Source organism: Orycteropus afer, unplaced genomic scaffold (assembly GCF_000298275.1).
Source record: "Orycteropus afer afer isolate SDZICR_OR568_19922 unplaced genomic scaffold, OryAfe1.0 scaffold00375, whole genome shotgun sequence".
Taxonomy (NCBI): Eukaryota; Metazoa; Chordata; class Mammalia; order Tubulidentata; family Orycteropodidae; genus Orycteropus; species Orycteropus afer.
Genome location: NW_006921962.1, coordinates 3,168,801 through 3,186,795, shown reverse-complemented (window position 1 = coordinate 3,186,795; position 17,995 = coordinate 3,168,801). Strand labels below are relative to the sequence as shown.

The 17,995-nt window shown below is 37.3% G+C and overlaps 1 protein-coding gene across 1 annotated transcript in view; it reads right to left on the bottom strand.

Annotated features, from left to right (window-relative positions):
- Positions 1 to 17,995, bottom strand: part of PPP1R12A (protein phosphatase 1 regulatory subunit 12A) — a 229,621-nt gene that overhangs the window by 91,418 nt on the left and 120,208 nt on the right. Inside the window, exon 3 of the mRNA XM_007953169.2 lies at positions 4,934 to 5,052. Coding sequence (XP_007951360.1) covers positions 4,934 to 5,052 — 119 coding nt within the window. The remainder of the gene's footprint in view (positions 1 to 4,933; positions 5,053 to 17,995) is intronic.

Sequence of the window (17,995 nt, the reverse complement as noted above, 5' to 3'; positions counted from 1 at the left end):
GGCTGGCGGTTCAAACCCACCAGCCACTCCTCGGAAGGAAGGTTGGGCAATCCTACTTCCGTAGTGATAACTGCCTCGGAAACTCAAGGAGGGGTTGCTATGAGTCGGGGCCGACTCGACGGCACATAACAACAACAACAACAACACACTATATTGTGAAGTTGTTTATATATTTGCCTCTCCCACTACATGGTGAAGTCTTCAGAAGAAAGACTGTCCTATTCTTTTTAATATCCACCACTCAGAACATTTGTTGGCACATTAATCAATACTGAATGAATAATCACCGCCCTGCTGATGACAGTTATGAAACATTATACACCAAGAAACTGAAGGCAAGAAAATTCCAGTACAACTCCACACCTTTCCTAAAGAAGTAATTGCCAATAAATAAAAAGTCAATTCAACTCAACTCAACTCCCTGCCATCAAGTTGATTCTGACTCACAGTGACCCCTTGGGTTTCCGAGACAGTTAATCTTTATGGAAGAAGATTGCCCTATCTTCCTTCTGTGAAGCAGCTGGTAGGTTTGAAACTCCAACCTTCTGGTTAGCAGTCAAATGCCTTAGGCACTATGCCAATAAAAAGCAGTATAAACAATTTTATTTTGGAGAATTATCATTGTTTGGCAGGAAACTGTTACCTATCCATCTGGGCACTAATCAGGGTAAGATGGGCAGATAATTTACTCTTCTTTATAGGATGTAATGCTTTATATTTTCCTCTTAAAGATCCCATGATTCCAAAATGACCACTTACAACTTGGCTGTTCAGATTTCCTCTGTGTGCTTATTTGGGCTCCAGTCTGTAACTACTTTTTTTTTTTGTTATTTTTTTTTTTTTTATTAGGATTTGGGTGAAGATTTACAGAGTAAATTCACTTTTCATACAGCAGTTCACATATACTTTGTCTCATGTCATTGACCAAAATTTACAATGCAGCAGCTCCCCTCCCACTTCCTCCCCATAGTTACCTCCTCCCAGTGTCCATCCCTTCATACTCTTCTGCACCCTGAGCTATTTCCCTGTGCATAAGCAGCCCTTCCTTCTCCCATGATTGTTCTCTCCAGGGCATGTGTCTACTTGAGGTAAATGTTTAACTCACATGCCTGTACTTTGTTTGGCTGGAAACCACAGTTATGGGTTCAATTCCAGACCTGAAGGGCAACTAGGGGCCATAGTCTCAGTGGTTACACCAGGCTCTATTGGACCAGCAAACCTGGTCCCCACCTTCTTTTTTTTTTTTTTTGCCTCCAAACGATTTTTGTAACTACTTTTCTAATGTGTGCCTTGTTTCTCCTGGACTCCAGGTACGTTCAACCACTTGTAATAATGTTTTCATTCTATTTCTGGTATTTAAATATTTTAGTACATTTATCAGTTTTAAAGCTTAAGGTTATTATTATTATTTTCTTTTTTAAAACCCAATAATCACAAATTTTCCTAATCCCAAGGAATAAAAATCCCTTTATAGGGATTTGCCTCCAATGAACCACATTTCAGTAGGAATCATCTTTTTAAGTACTACGTTATATCTTTTTTTCTAACTTTTTAAAAATCGCAGTAAAAGCACAATTCTCTTCTGAAATATCTGTTTAATCTCTGCCTAAACTTAATGCCAATATAGTGAAAGATCGTACTAATTGTAATTATATATAAATGTGTGTGTGGGTGTGTGTATTGGAGCTCTGGTGGTGTTGTGCCTAAGGCGCTTGACTGCTAACCAGAAGGCTGGCAGTTTAAACCCACCAGCCACTCCTCTGAAGGAAGACTGGGTGATCTACTTCTGTAGCGATACCCCCTCAGAAATCCATGGAGGGGTCACTATGAGTCGGATCTGACTTGACAGCAGTTGAGTTTGGTTTTTTTTTTTTTTGGTTTGGGTGTGTGTATCTGTATTTAATAATAGCTTTATTCATATACCGGTTAAAGTGTACAATTCAATGTTTTTTTAGTATATTTAAGACTTGTGCAAACATCACCACAATCAATTTCAGACCACTTTTCATCATCCCAAAAAGAAACCCAGTACCAATAAGCAGCCACTCATCATGTTCCCCCCGCCCCTTAGTACTGACAACCACTAACATACTTTCTGTCTCTAGGGATTTGCCTATCTGTGGTATTTCATATAAGTGAAATCATATATGAAGTCTTTTGTGACTGGCTTCTTACACTAATATAATGTTTTCAAGGCTCATCTATGATATAGCATGTATCAGTATTTAATTTCCTTTATGTTTGATTAATATTCCATTGTACAGATAAATCATATTTTATTTACCCATTCACCCACTGATGGACATCTGGGTTGCTTGCACTTCTTTGTTATAATGAAAAATGCTGCTATGAACATTCATGTACAATCTTTTGAGTGTATTTATGTTTCCATTTCTCTTAGGTATATATGTAGAAATAGAAATGGTTGGAAATGGTTATATATTTAACTTTTTTTTGAACCTGTAAGACTTTTTTCCAAAGTGGCTGTGTCATTTCACATTTCCACCAAAAGTGGTTTTTTATATCATATTCTTATAGGAGATTTATGGAGTCCTGGTGGCACATGTTTAAAGTGCTCACTTGCTAACAAAAAGGTTGGCAGTTTGACTGCACCAGCCACACAATGGGAGAAAGATGAGGCGGTCTGCTTCCATCAAGATTTACAGCATTGGAGACACTTTGGAGCAGTTCTACTCTGTCCTATAGGTTTGCTATGAGTTGGAATCAACCTAGTGGTGGTGGGTTTGGTTTGGTGGTTGTAGAAGGTTTATACTTCTCTGAAGAGGGTGCAATGTCTACATGTGTAGCAATAAATTCACACACAAAAAAAAATAATAATATTTACCTTCTATTACTTCAACATAAATAAATTTTCGAAGGATATACATTGTAAATTGAAGGTATTCAATACTACTGATAACAGAAAACTTAATTAGGAGGAAGGTGTTTGCTATACCAAATCATGCTAAATAGGTGGAAACAATGAGTAACATAGATATTTAAGCTGCATGCAATGTTGTTATTTCAGTTGCAGAAATTTCATGGTAGATGTTACTGTGAAAAATTATACACAAAACGTTTAAAAAAAATGGCTTAAAAGGGAAATAAAGACAATGTATAATTGATTGTGACCGTTTATGTGTAAATATAAATAGTTCCAATTCTTTTACAATTAGAGAATCTTAGTTATCTAGTCCAATATATACAAGTGCAAGAATTCCTTTTAATAATACATCTACAGTCCATAATTCACGGTCATATACTATATTATCCTTTCACCACTCACAACAGCCTTACAAGACAAGCAGATATTATGCCTATTTAACAGATGACAAAAGGAGGTAAATAACTTGCCCATGCATGTTTAAATGAAGGAGCATGTAGTGGTCAGGTGTGGGCACTGCAGCCACATTGTCAGGGTTTGAATTCTGGCTCCACCATAACTATTATATTTGGCATCAGTTTCCTCATCTGAAAAATTGGATTATAACACTTATCTCAAAGGTTTGTGATGATTAATTGACATAAAGTACTTAGAACAGAACCATATACATAGTGTAAGTACTGAATAATGTTAGTTTCTATTGCTTTATGTTGCTGTTCTGTTTAGTACAAAACTTCACTTAATCTTCAACATACAACACACTCTGATGTTTTCTTCCTACCTCACTGGATGTTCCCTGTAAGTTTTCTTTCCTGACTTATCTCCCCAACCTTTTAACATTGGAGTGCCTCAAAAGTACAGTCTCTAGCCATCTTCTCTTCTATGCCTGTATTTAATTTAAGCAGTTTCAAGGATTTACAATACACCTATTAATTGATGTTTTCCAAATTTACATCTCCAGGCTCATATTCAAATGCTCATTTGACATCTCTGCTTGGTTGTGTAATGGACAAAAAATACCTCACAATGTCTGAAAACAACTCCTGATCTTTCTCTACAAAATCTATTCTTGCTACAATCATCTTCTTCTCAAAAAATAGAAGTTTCATCTGTCCAGCTGCTCAGACCAAAAGTCTTAGAATCCTGCTTGCCTTCTCCTTTCTTGTACACTCTACTTTCACTCTCTCAATAATCCTCTTGGGCAAATCTTCAAAATAAATAGAAAATCCAACCTCTTTTCATCACCTCATCTGCTATCATCCAAGTCCAAGCTACCATACCTTGCCTGGACTATTGTAATTGCCTCCTAACTATTCTCTCTGCCATTGCTTTCCTATACTCTAATTCTCAACACAATAGCCAGAGGGATCCTTCCTAAAAAGGAAGTCAGATAAAGTCATTCCTTTGCCTAAATCCATCCATTGTCTTTCTATCTCACTCAGAATAAAAGCCAAAATACTTACAATGGCCCACAAGGCTTTATATGATATGAGTCTCTGGTACTTCTGCGACCTTGTCTCCTGTAAGCCTCTTCCTTACTCCAGTCACATCAGTCTATTTACTGCTTTTCTGAATATACCAGACACCCTTCCGTTCTTACGTGTTCCTCTCTCTCTCAGACCTTCATTTTCTCATTTAATTCATAACTCAGTTTAAATGCCCCTCGTCAGTGAAGCCTTCTCTGACCACTCTGCTTAAATTTGCAACACTCCACACCAATGTTACGTATTTCTTATTCCCTTTGTCTGTTTTATTTCTATCTAAAGCTTTTATTAGCACAAGATAATCCGTCAATTATTTTAAAAACGTTATTCCTGATCTCACTGCTCATGATATTCTTTCAACATTAAAAATACTAAAAAATTATACACTTGAGAATCAGAGAGTTCTTCAAGTGGAATCATACTGTACAAATTGTTTAGTAAGCAATTTTTTTTCACTTAAATTATGATCACCATTCAATGTAAACAAATACTTCTACTGAAAAAGTAATATATTCTCCCTAAAGCAGTTTTAAACATTTTTCTAATTAGGTTCCTTTTATATTACCTTGTCTATTAACTTCATTTTGAAGTAGCTCTTCCATTGCCTCCTCTTCAGCAATATCTAAAGGTGTGTCCCCTTCACTGTTAACAGCACCTACATGTGCTCCCTGACCAATCAAAAACCTGCAAAATGAAAAGGAAGACAGGTAACCAAAGATATCATCACTGAAATAAGACTAAATACATAATCAACAGGAGAAGCTCCTATGTAAGAGCAGCAATAAAACCCAAAAGACAGTATAATAATTACTCAAATCTACAAAAATAACACAATATGATTTTTCCTTTTAGAATTTATCTTTCCCAACTCTTCTATAATAAATGCATATTTCTTTATATACAAAATACGTTAACTTTTAATAATTAGAAAATTTTTATAGATCATTTCACACTGTCTTCCCTGAGATTACTCATTTCCATATGAAACGGCCCTCAACAAGATGGACTGACACAGTGCTGCTACGATGGGCTCAGGTATAGCAAGGATTGTGAGGCTGGCACAAGACTAGGCAGTGTTTCATTCTGTTGCATGGAGGGTCACTATGAGTCAGAGCCAACTCGATGGCACCTAACAACAACATATGAACCACCACCACCAACATACGAACCATTTTCCCAACTGGTCTCCATGCTGACAATCTCATCTATAAGCAATAGTTCTTAACCTGAGGTCCAGGGAGAGAATTCAGAGGGTTCAAGAAAAACTCAATTTATGCAGCTATCATAAAACAGTTTGTATTTATCATTATTTTAAATTAGTTACTGGACTTCCCATTAGGTCTTTTTTTTAATATATATTTTCTCTAATATTTTGATAAATGTACGCAAATATAATCAGTTTCCTCTGTACTTTGTATTTTACTGTATACATTTAAAACACAAATCTGAAAAAAACCTATCTATAGGCTTCATCAAACCTGCAAAAGGAACCCAGATTAAAAGAAAAAAAAGAGTATGCATCCCTTTCATACCAATTCCCAACTTAAAAAAAAATCTCTGAATGGCTCTATACAGGACCATGATGAGTCAGAATCAACTCCACCATACACTACAACCACCACTATGCTAAGAGAAAACATATGATAACATTTCATGATCTAACCTTGCCTTCTTGCCTCAATTCCTCTTCCTTCAGTATCAAACTTTAGGCTTTGGTAATATGGAACTGCTTGTAGTTCCAAATTAAACTATGCTCTTTTGGCATCCCTAATTATATTTTCCAATATGTAAAGAATGTCTTATAAAAAAAGAGAGAGAAGACCATTTTCCTGTCTATAACCAATTCAACTCATTTAGATTTCTTTTTATAGACTACACTGACATTATAAAGGAAAATTGAAAAAAAAAAAAGCCTCAGAGAAAAAATAACCACTTTATACCTCTTCTTTGATTACCACGTTCCTACTCATAGGCAGCCACTATCAACCATGTCATTCCAACACCCTTGTTATGAATTTACATGAATATACGTATATAGACTCATATTGGTTTTTCCTGTGTGAAACAAAAATAAAAAGGATTATGCTAAATGAACTAGAATACAATTGTTCCCTTCAAACAGATTAAAAATATTCCTTAGTGTGGCTGGACCACATTTTCATTTAACATTTAATGGACATTTAGGTGGCATAAACCATTTGTGCTCAGCTACTAACTAAAAGATTGTTGTTGTTGTTGTTGTTATGTGCCGTCGAGTCGGCCCCGACTCATAGCGACCCCTCCTTGGGTTTCCGAGGCAGTATCACTACGGAAGTAGGATTGCCCGACCTTCCTTCCGAGGAGTGGCTGGTGGGTTTGAACCGCCAGCCTTCTGGTTAGTAGTCAAGTGCTTTTAGCCACTATGCTAAAAGATTAGCAGTTCAAATTTACTCAGCAGTGCCACAGATCCGTTTCCATAAAGATTACAGCCAAGTTAACCCTATGAAGCTCAGTTCTAGTCTGTAAAATGTGGTCGCCACGAGTTGGAATTGACTTGATGGCAATGAATAATGGACATTTAAATTCTTCATTAAAATGTGACATTATCAAGCTTTAAGGTTTTCCTCAACTTGATGGGGATAATATATTCTATCACTTTTAATTGTATTTCCTAATTACACAAGAGGAGCTCTGGTAGCATAGTGCCTAAGGCACTTGACTGCTAACCAGAAGGCTGGCAGTTCAAACCCACCAGCCACTCCTTGGAAGGAAGAAGGGGCAATCTACTTCTGTACTGATTTGTTGTTGTTGTTGTTGTTATGTGCCGTCGAGTCGGCCCCGACTCATACTGCCTCGGAAACCCAAGGAGGGTCACTATAAGTCAGGTCTGACTCAAGGGCACATAATAACAACAACAACAATTACACAAGAGGATGCAATTACTGAGATAATTTTACAGGAATTTGTATTTTTCCATTAGTGAACTACTTATTTACATCCTTTGCCTATATTTCTATTGTGTTCATTCATTCAACTAATATTTACAGTGCATCTAGTATGTACCTAAGGAGCTCTGGTGGTGTAATGGTTAAGCCATTTGGCTGCTAACCAAAATGTCAGTAGTTTGAACTCAACAGCCACTCATGGGAAAGAGATGCACTAGTCTACTTCCATAAAGATTTACAATCATGGAAAGAAATCCTATGAAGCAGTTCCACTCTGTGGTCACTATGAGTTAGAACTGACTGACTTGATGGCAGTAGGTTTTGGATTTTTGGTATGTGAAATGCATTTGTTTTTTCTTTCCAGTAATTCTTAAAATACATATGGCATGTTCTGGATGAAATCTAGCAAAGTCAATTTCTTTTATTCTAGGTAAAATGTATTTTGTTTCACATTATCTTAAACATTGCTTTTTAAATGTAATTAATTTTGTATGGTAAGATTACAGACAGAAATTTCATTTCTAAACATTAACTCCTATCACTCATCTGACAGGAGGTGTCGTACAATGGTGGCTTGCATGCTGTTATGAGGCTGGAGGCTATGTTACAGTATTTCAAATACCAGTAGGGTCATCCACGGTGGGTTTCAGTAGAACTTCCAGACTAAGACAGACTCGGAAGAAGGAAGGAGAAATCTACTTCTCAAAGAATTGGCCAGGGAAAACCTTATGCACAGCAGTGAAACAATGATATATTACTGGAAAACTTTATAAGTAGCCCTGAAATACTATCTAATTTACAATGCCGGAAGATGAGACCCTCAGTTCAGAAGGCATGCACAATACAGCTGAGGAAGAGCTGCCTCCCCAGAGTAGGGTCAACCTTAATGACATGGAAGGAGTAAAGCTTTCAGGACCTCCATGTGCTGATGTGGCAAGAGTCAAAATGGGAAGCAACAGCTCCAAATAAATAATCAGAACATGGAATATATGAAGTATCAATCTAGGAAAATTGGGAGTTGTCAAAAATGAAATGGAACATATAAAGATCAACATCCTAGGCATTAGTGAACTGAAATGCACTGGTACTAGCTATTTTGAATCTCACAATTACATGATCTACTATTCTGGGAATGACTAACTAAACAGGAATGGCACTGCATTCATGTCATGTCATCACATTCAAGATTGATCCAGAAGTACAATGCTGTTGGTGATATGATAATATCCATAAGCCTACAAGGAAGTAGCATAGTGGCTAAGACACTTGCCTGCTAACTAGACGGCTGGCGGTTCAAACCCACCAGCCACTCCTTGGAAGGAAGGTTGGGCAATCCTACTTCCGCAGTGATACTGCCTTGGAAAACCAAGGAGGGGTCGCTATGAGTCGGGTTTGACTCGATGGCACATAACGACAACAACAACAAGAAGGAAGACCAGTTAACACTACTATTATTCAAATAAGCACCAATCACTGAAGGCAAAGGTGAAGAAATTGAGGATTATTACCAACTTCTGCAGTCTGAAATTGACAAAACAAGCAATCAAGATGTAATGATAATTACTGGTGTTTTATTGGAATGCAAAAGTTGGAAACAAAGAAGCAGCAGTTTGAAAATAAGACCTTAGTGTTAGAAATTATGCCAGAGACAACCTGACAGAATTTTGCAAAACCAATGACTTATTCATTACAAATACCTTTACTCAATAACATAAAGGCCGCTATACACTTGGCCCTCACCAGATGGAATACACAGGAATCAGATCTACTGCATCTGTGGAAAGAGGCAATGAAGATCAGTATCATTAGTCAAAACAAGGCTAGGAGCTGCAAGCTCAAGCTGAAGCCCGAAGGCAATTAAAACAAGTTCCAAAATATGACCTTGATGACATCCCACCAAAATTTAGAGATCCATCTGAAGAATAGTTCGATGCACTGAACCAATGACTGAAAACCATGAGTTGTGGATGACATCAAGAACATAATACCTGAAGAAAGTAAAGGTCATTAAAAAGATAGGAAAAGAAGAAAAGATCAAAATGGATGTCATAAGACACTCTGAAACTTGCTCTTGAACAGAGTAGCTACAGCAAATGGAAGAAATGACAGGATAGAAGAGCTGACCAGAAGACTTCAAAGGGTAGCTCGAGAAGACAAAGCAAAGTATAATGAAATGTGCAAAGACCTGGAGTTAGAAAACCAAATGGAAAGAACACACTCTGCATTTCTCTAGCTTAAAGAACTGAAGAAAAAAATTCAAGCCTCAAGATGCAATACTGAATGAAGCAGGAAGCATCAAAAGAAGATGGAAGGAATACACAGTCACTGTGTCAAAAAGAACTCATTGATTTTCAATCACTTAAGGACGCAGCATATCATCAAGAACCAACAGTACTGAAAGAAGTCCAAGCTGCATGGGAAATGGCACAGAACAAGGCTCCAGGAATTGACAGAATACCCATTGAGATGTTTCAACAAACTGATGCAGTACTGGAGGCATTTACTCATCTAGGCCAAGAAATGTGGAAGACAGCTACTTGACTGAGTGGAAAAGATCCATATTTGTGCCCATTCCAAAGAAAAGTGATCCAACAGAATGTGGAAATTATCAAACAATATTGTTAATGTCACAGGAAGTAACATTTTGCTGAAGATGATTCAAAAAGGGGTGCAACAATACATTGACAGGGAACTTCCAGAAATTAAAGCTGAATTCAGAACAGAATGTGAAACAAGGGTTATCACTGCTGATGTCAGATGGATCTTGGCTGAAAGAAAAGAATACCAGAAAGACGTGTATCTGTGTTTTATTGACTATGCAAAGGGATTCAATTATGTGGATCATAATAAATTATGGGTAACATTAAGAATGTGAATTCCAGAACACTTAATTGTGCTCATGAGGAACCTGTACATAGAACAAGAGGTTATCATTTGAACAGAATAAGGGGAATCTAAGTGGTTTCAAATCATGAAGGGTATGCGTAAGGGTTGTATCCTTTCATCATACTCATTTAATCTGTATGCTGAGCGAATAATCCGAGAAAACGGACTCTGTGAAGAAGAGCATGGCATCAGGATTGGAGGAGGACTCATTAATAACCTACAATATGTAGAGGATACAACCTTCTTTGCTGAAAGTGAAGATAACTTGAAGTACTTACTGATGAAGATCAAAGACTACAGTCTTCATAGAGCTTACACCTCAACAAAAGTAAAATGAAAATCCTCACAACTGGACTAATAAGCAACATCATGATAAATGGAGAAAACACTGAAGTTGTCAGAGATTTAATTTTACTTGGATCCACAGTCAACACCCATGGAAGCAGCAATAAGGAAATCAAACGTCGACTGCATTGGGCAAATTTGCTGCAAAAGACCTCTTTAAAGTGTAAAGAACCAAAGATGTCACTTTGAAGACTAAAGTGTGTCTACCCTAAGCCATGGTTATGCATGTGAAAGCTGAACAATGAATAAGACAGACAGAAGAACTCATGCCTCTGAATTACAGTGTTGGCAAAGAATACTGAAAGTACCATGTTTGTTGCTGTTGTTGTTATTTGCCATTGAGTCGGACCTGACTCATAGTGACCCCTCTTTGGGTTTCTGAGGCAGTATCACTATGCAAGTAGACTGCCCAACCTTCCTTTTGAGGAGTGGCTGGTGGGTTTGAACCTCCAGCCTTCTGGTTAGCAGTCAAGTGCCTTAGGCACTATGCTACCAGAGCTAGACTGCCAGAAAAATGAACAAATCTGTCCTAGAAGAGGTGCAGCCAGAATGCTCCCTGGAAGTAATAACTGCCAGGAAGGAAGATGGAGCAATCTACTTCCATAGTGATACTGCCTAGGAAACCCAAGGAGGGGTTGCTATGAGTCAGGTCCGACTCGACGGCACATCACAACAACACAACTTTCTCTTAACATCCTTCCTGTTTATATAAACATTGTATTGTCTGTATTGGCTTTGATCTGTTATTTCCTTGAGATTCTGCTTCCCATACAACTTAGCTCCCTCAGTTGCACGCACTGCACTCACTCTGAGTTATTCCTTTTATTCTCAATCTTTATATCCTGTAAATGATCTCTAATACCTAAACAGACTAGAAGTATTTTTATATGAATGTCCCTAATTGTTCCATTGAGATTCTGCCAGAAAGAATAACTACATATTCTGCTGGAGCTTGGCACAATTTCTTTATCCCACTTTTACCTATCTTATTTATCTACTTTAGATTTATTTGTAGCATATAAGTAAATGTTTTTGTTTAATTTTATATCAAATGTAAAAAAATACATATGGAAACAGGAAAAGTTACATCAATTTAAGCATATTTCAGTTTCTAGAAATCTCATGAAGATCATAAATAAACTTACTGTGGAAAACATACCACAACCGCCCCCTCCAAAAGAAAACAGAAAACAGAAACCAAGACATACCCCTGTTAATTTTACCTTTTGATGTATTTTTTTTCTCTGTGTGTATAAAAATCGTATCTGTATAGATACAGACTGTTAGGTGTTTAACATCTTCTTAAAGCAAAAGACTGTCAGGCTTGATTTCATATACACAAAACCATGGGCAAATCTAGACAGAGAAAGCAGATATAGTTGCCAGGGACTGATGGAAAGGGAATATGGGGACTGAGTGCTAATGGGTGCGGGAGTTTCTTTTTGGGATGACAATAACATGTGGTGATGGTTGTACAACTGTGAAAATAATGAAAACTACTGAATTGTATGCTTTAAAAGGGTGAATTTTATAGTATGTGAATTATATCTCAATAAAGTTGATAGTAAAAGAAAGTAGGTTTTCTATTCTTTGCACTCATTTTAATGCTAAAAATAGTATTTTAACTGGGAACTTTTAAATCCTGTAAGTATAGGCAAAGTACTGAAATATCATTAATAACAATATCAATAAAAAACAAACAGGAACTAAAATTGCTCCCTTGTTTCTTCAATATTTTGGTACAAGGTGGGGTAGGCAAATTAACACTATTTCCCAGATTATTACCTTCTAATTAGCCAATCAACTAGTGGGGGCACAATCTGTTAAATGCTCACTACTAACCAAAAGGAGCTCTGGTAGTTTAATGCCTAAGGCACTTGACTGCTAACCAGAAGGCTGGCGGTTCAAACCCACAAGCCACTCCTTGGAAGGAAGGTTGGGCAATCTACTTTCGTAGTGATACTGCCTCAGAAACCCAAGGAGGGATCACTATGAGTCGGATCTGACTCGACAGTACATAACAACCACCACCAAAAGGTTGGCAGTTAGAATATAGCCAGAGGCACCTCAGAAGAAAAATCATAGGCCAGTGAAAATCCTATGGAGCACAGTTCTACTCTGAAACACATGCGATCACCATGAGTTTGTACAGACTTGATGTCAACTAATTTTTCTGATTTAGAGTTGTCTGTAGTATTTCTTTATAATCCTTTTGATATCGGCAAGACCTGTAGTGATATCCCATTATTACTGGTAATCTTGATATTGCTAATCTGTTTTAGTAGAAGTGTGTCCATTTTTCATCTTTTCAAAGAATCAGTTCTTCATTTTATTCATTTTCTGTTTTCAAGTTCATTGATTTCTGTAATCTTTACTATTTCCTTCCTTCTACTAGCTTTGAGTTTATTTTGCTTTTCTTTTTCTAGGTTCTTGACATGGGAACTTAGATTATTGATTTGAGATATTCTCTGTCTTCTAATGTATGCATTTAGAAATTACCTTCTTAGCATGGCTTTCACTGTGTCCTAAACATTTTGATATGCTGTATTTTAGTTTTTATTCAGTTCAATAAATTTTTTATTCCCCATGAAACTTCCTCTTTCACCCATAATTATTTAGAAATGTACTGTCTAGTTTCCAAGTGTTCAAGATTTTCCTGTTATCTTTTTCTTGTTTATTTCTAGTTTGATTCTTTGTGGTTGGAGAACACATCCTGTAAAATTTTAATTTTTCATCATCTTCTGAGGTTTATGTTTACGGTCCAGGATAGGATTTGTTTTGGTGCATGTTCAAGGAGTATTTGAAAAGAGATGTATTCTGCTGTTGTTGTGCAGAGTGTTTTATGAATGTCAATTAGATGTTATTGGTTAATGATGCTGTTGAGTTCTATAACCTTATCTATCTAGTTGTCTTATCAATTGTTGAAAGAGGGGTGCTGGAATCTATAACTGTATTTGTGAATTCTTCCAGTTCTATCAGTTTTTGCTTCAGTTAAAGGCTTTCTCCACCACCTGAAAGTAGAGTGCTCCTACAAAACCTTTCATAAGGCAAGCTGTCATAAAGCAGAGAAGCAACTACCATTAACTTATACGGGAAAAATTTTGGAGCATTCTCAGACCCAAAAAATAATCTACCAAATAAAGCCTAAAATAACATTAAACATACAGTGTTCACAGATACAGTTAAAGATAGGGTAGGTTAATGCTGGGTATAGTTCCCAGGGAAGGAGCTTGGTGATGCTGTTTTGCTGCTGGGGGACATGCTGCTTCTTTAACAGCTTCTAACAAAACAAATGCAGAATGCTAGCTTTGCTTTGCTCCTTTTTTGGTAAAAGTGAGAATCTTCAGGTTTCTTTCAGTTAGCGAAAACAGGTTATTAATGAAAGTCTTTTGTGAACTTTCAAATAGTGGGGGATACCAGTATTTTCAGCTCTGTTGTTTAGCAAATACACATTTAAGACTGCTATGTCTTCATGGTGGGTAGAAGTACAGAAGTGAAATGTTAACGAATGGCCTACATTGAAATCCAAGCCCTGACGCTTACTGTGTGTGATTCCATGATTCAATTTCCTTATCTATATAATAAGAATTATAATACAGCTGTACTATCTCTCATCCAAACCCAGATTTCAGAATTTTTCTTATTTTAGAAAGAAAATATTGTATACTATGTATATATATTGTAGTCATTGTTGTATCTTATAGTGCCTAACACTACTGCTGGGAGACAGCTGTGATATAATGGGCACAGGGAACATTCCCATCATGAACATTAAAAAACAAAACAAACAAAAAAAACCAACCTAGTAAGAATGTATGTGAGAATATTATATCTTTAGGCAAATGTACCTCATTATTATTTTATTAAGTATAAATATCTTTTGAATAAAACTGTTAATATTTTCATAACATTCTCAATTTAGTTTCTAACACTTCTAATCATAGTACATGGTCTTTTTTTATACTAGTAATACTAGCAAAGTATTATTCTTGGTAAGAAATATGTAAATAAAATCTAAACTCAATAGATTTTTAAACTTTTCTTGAGGACCAGTCACATTATCAATGAAAATATGACAAATGAGTACTTCGTCCTGCTCTGTTCCTCTAATTTAGATACATTTGCTCTAAAGCCAAAAGATGATAATTTCCTTTGTTATATAATAATAATAATAATCTAAATTCATTGCCATTAAGTGAATTCTGACTCACACGACCCCCTCTGGGTTTCCAAGGTGGTAAATCTTTATAGAAGTAGACTGCTCAGTCTTCCTTCCGTGGACTGGCTGATGGGTTTGAACTGTCAACCTTCTGGTTAGCAGTCAAATGCCTTAGGTATCATGCCACCAAAGCTCATTTTGTTAAATAATACAGGAGAACAAAAAGCTTATTTATTTTTCACAAAAACATGATGAAAAATTGATATAACTAATTTCTAATTAGTTAACATGTACTGAGCACTAAATATGTGCCATGTATTGTCCAACATGTCTTACATACATTATCTCATTCAATCTTTACAAGTATCTTGTAAAGTAGGGCCAAATACTAATAATTTTATAGATAAAGAAACAGAGGCTCAAAGAAGCTAGTTGTTGTTGTTGTTATTTGCTATCGAGTCGGACCCAAATCATAGCAACCCCTCCTTGGGTTTCTGAGGCATTACCGCTATGGAAGTAGATTGCCCAACCTTCCTTCCAAGGAGTGGCTGGTGGGTTTGAGCCGTTAGCCTCTGGTTAGCAGTAAAGTGCCTCAGGCGCTCCACTACCAGAGCTCCTCAAAGAAGCAAGTACCTGGTCCAAACTTAACAGCAACTGATTGATAGAATTAAGATTTCAAGCCAAGAGTTATTTCATTTTGAGTCCTTAACCATTATATTATAAATGTTCCTCACCCAGGAGGGTGTAGGGTGGGGTGTGGTGCTGCTGCTGGTGGCAAATCTCATGTGTTTCTTAAATGTGGTAAGAATTTCTGATTCTTTCACTAAAAATAACATAACTGAACTTCACATAGAGGAATCAGCAAGTACAAAGACCATGAAGCAAGATATCTGGTTTATTTAAAAGCTCAGCAAAGGGACCAGTGTGGCTAAGGATAGACTCTGAGGGGCGAGGGAAAAAGATGAAGTCATTAGTTGACAAGGGAACAAACCATGACCTTTGTAGGTCACCAAAACATCTCTGGCTTTTACCTGAACGTAGTATGAAGCCATTAGAAGTCTCTGACCAAAAATATGATGCTACCTGACTCACAATATTTTAAAAGGATCATTCTGGCTGCAGTGTAGAAAACAGATGGGTCAAGGGTAGCTGTGGTTAAAAGGAGGCAGCTGCAATAATGCTAGTGGAAACCAACAGTGTCCAGGACTGGAGAAGTAAAGAAGTGATGAAAATTAAATACTGGCTATTATTTTGAAGGTTGAGCCAACAGAAATTTTGAGCATTCTTTTTGATGTTTATGAAATAAAGGTTATATGAGGAAGAAAAGATAGGCCATGAACAAGCTACTATAAATATTTAAAAGTTATTATATCCTTAAATGGCTATTCTTCAATGATCAAGACACAAAGCCAATGAAATCTTCCATGCTATAAATAAAACCAAGAAAATGTCACTGATCATAATCCTACAAGCATTTTATAATGAGATCTGAAGTCTTCGACAAGTGTTTGTACAACCACTCTAAAGACGACCAGGGAGCTCTGGTAGCATAGTGGCTAAGACACTTGCCTGCTTACCAGGGGGCTAGTGGTTCAAACCCACCATCCACTCCTCGGAAGGAAGGTTAGGCAATCCTACTTCCGTAGTGATACTGCCTCAGAAACCCAAGGAGGGGTCGCTATGAGTCGGGTTTGACTCGACGGCACTAACAACAACAATAACAACAAAAGATGACCAAAAACTATGAATGTACCATTTAATCAATATTCCATTCTATGTACTATGAAACTGTATAATGCCAGCCTAATATGGAACTAATTTTCTTATCTACTGAAAAATTTTATGGCAAACATTAAAATTTTATAAAAGCATTCCTTAAATATTTGTAGTGGTGATCAAATTAAAATACAAAGATTTTATCAGACTAATCACATCAATAACTGAAATGTTAGCAAAACAAATCAGTTGTTTTATTATTCAAATAAAAAATATGTTAAAGAGGGGGAGTTTCCGCAAGATGGTGGACTAGGCAGAAGGACTGCACAGACCCTCTTCAACAAAGAAAAGGAAAACCAATTAACACAGACACACAGAAGATAATCCTGGACCCCTGAGCCTTGAAGGGAAGGATACAGAAGTGGACTAAGCCCAACTAGCAGAAGACTTTGCATGAAAATACCAAAAAAGGAAACATACAGAGCTGCGGTCTGGCAGTGACCTGAGCAACCCTGACGGCACAGACAGCTTGGACATTCCCGAGTGGTGGTAGAACCTAAAAATTAACCTAAAAATCACCCTGCTAGCAAGGAATTGCACAGGCTGTGCACGGAGGCTGGGGAACAAACAGAGAAGGTGAAGAGAAAGGTGGGCTGAGTTGTGGACTTTTGCCAGTCCGGAGTGCGCCGCCATTTTGTAAGTTTAAAAAGCAGCTTGACTGTTTTGGATATTTAAAGAGACAGTGCTCTCACAGATTTCTGTGGTGGTAGGACTTAAGAATTAACCTAAAAATCACCCTGCTAGCCAGGGACTGCACGGAGGACTGTGCATGGTGGCTGGGGAACAAACGGAGAAAGTGAAGACAAAGGTGGGCTGAGCTGTGGACTTTTGCCGGTCCGGAAGCTAACGCCATTTTGTAGGATTAAAAAGTGGCTTGACTGTTTTGGATATTTAAAGAGACAGCGCTCTTGCAGAGTCCTGAAGTGGTAGGACTAAGAATTAACCTAAAAATCACCATGCTAGCCAGGGACTGCATGGAGCACTGTGCACGGTGGCTGGGGAAAAAACGGAGAAGGTGAAGAGAAAGGTGGGCTGAGCTGTGGACTTTTGCCAGTGCAGAGGGAGCCGCCATTTTGAAGGTTTAAAAAGCGGCTTGACTATTTTGGATATTTAAAGAAACAGTGAACTCGCAGATTTCTGGGGCTTAAGAACACGTTCTGCTTTCGAGCAACCCCAAGGACACTCGGGGTCTGCAAGACTGAAAAGGTATGACATTCTTCTTATTACTACACCCTACACCCGCTTGGGGAACGGAGGTGTGGCCATCCGCACTCCAACCTACCTTCTGGGCCCACAGGAACTCAATCACAGTCTGTGTGCTCAGACGGAGCCTGGGTGCCCTGCCCAGTCTTCCACCAATTTTTTTCTTTTTTTTCTTTTTTTTTTCCTTTTCTTTCTTTTTCGCTTTCCTTTTCTTGGTGATTAGTTTGCTTGTATTTGTCTGTTTCAAACCAACTAATATTATTAATACTTTTGTCCTTTTTATTATTATTCTTAATCTTCCCCTACCAGGTCCTAGTTTTCAGCATTTTTTCTT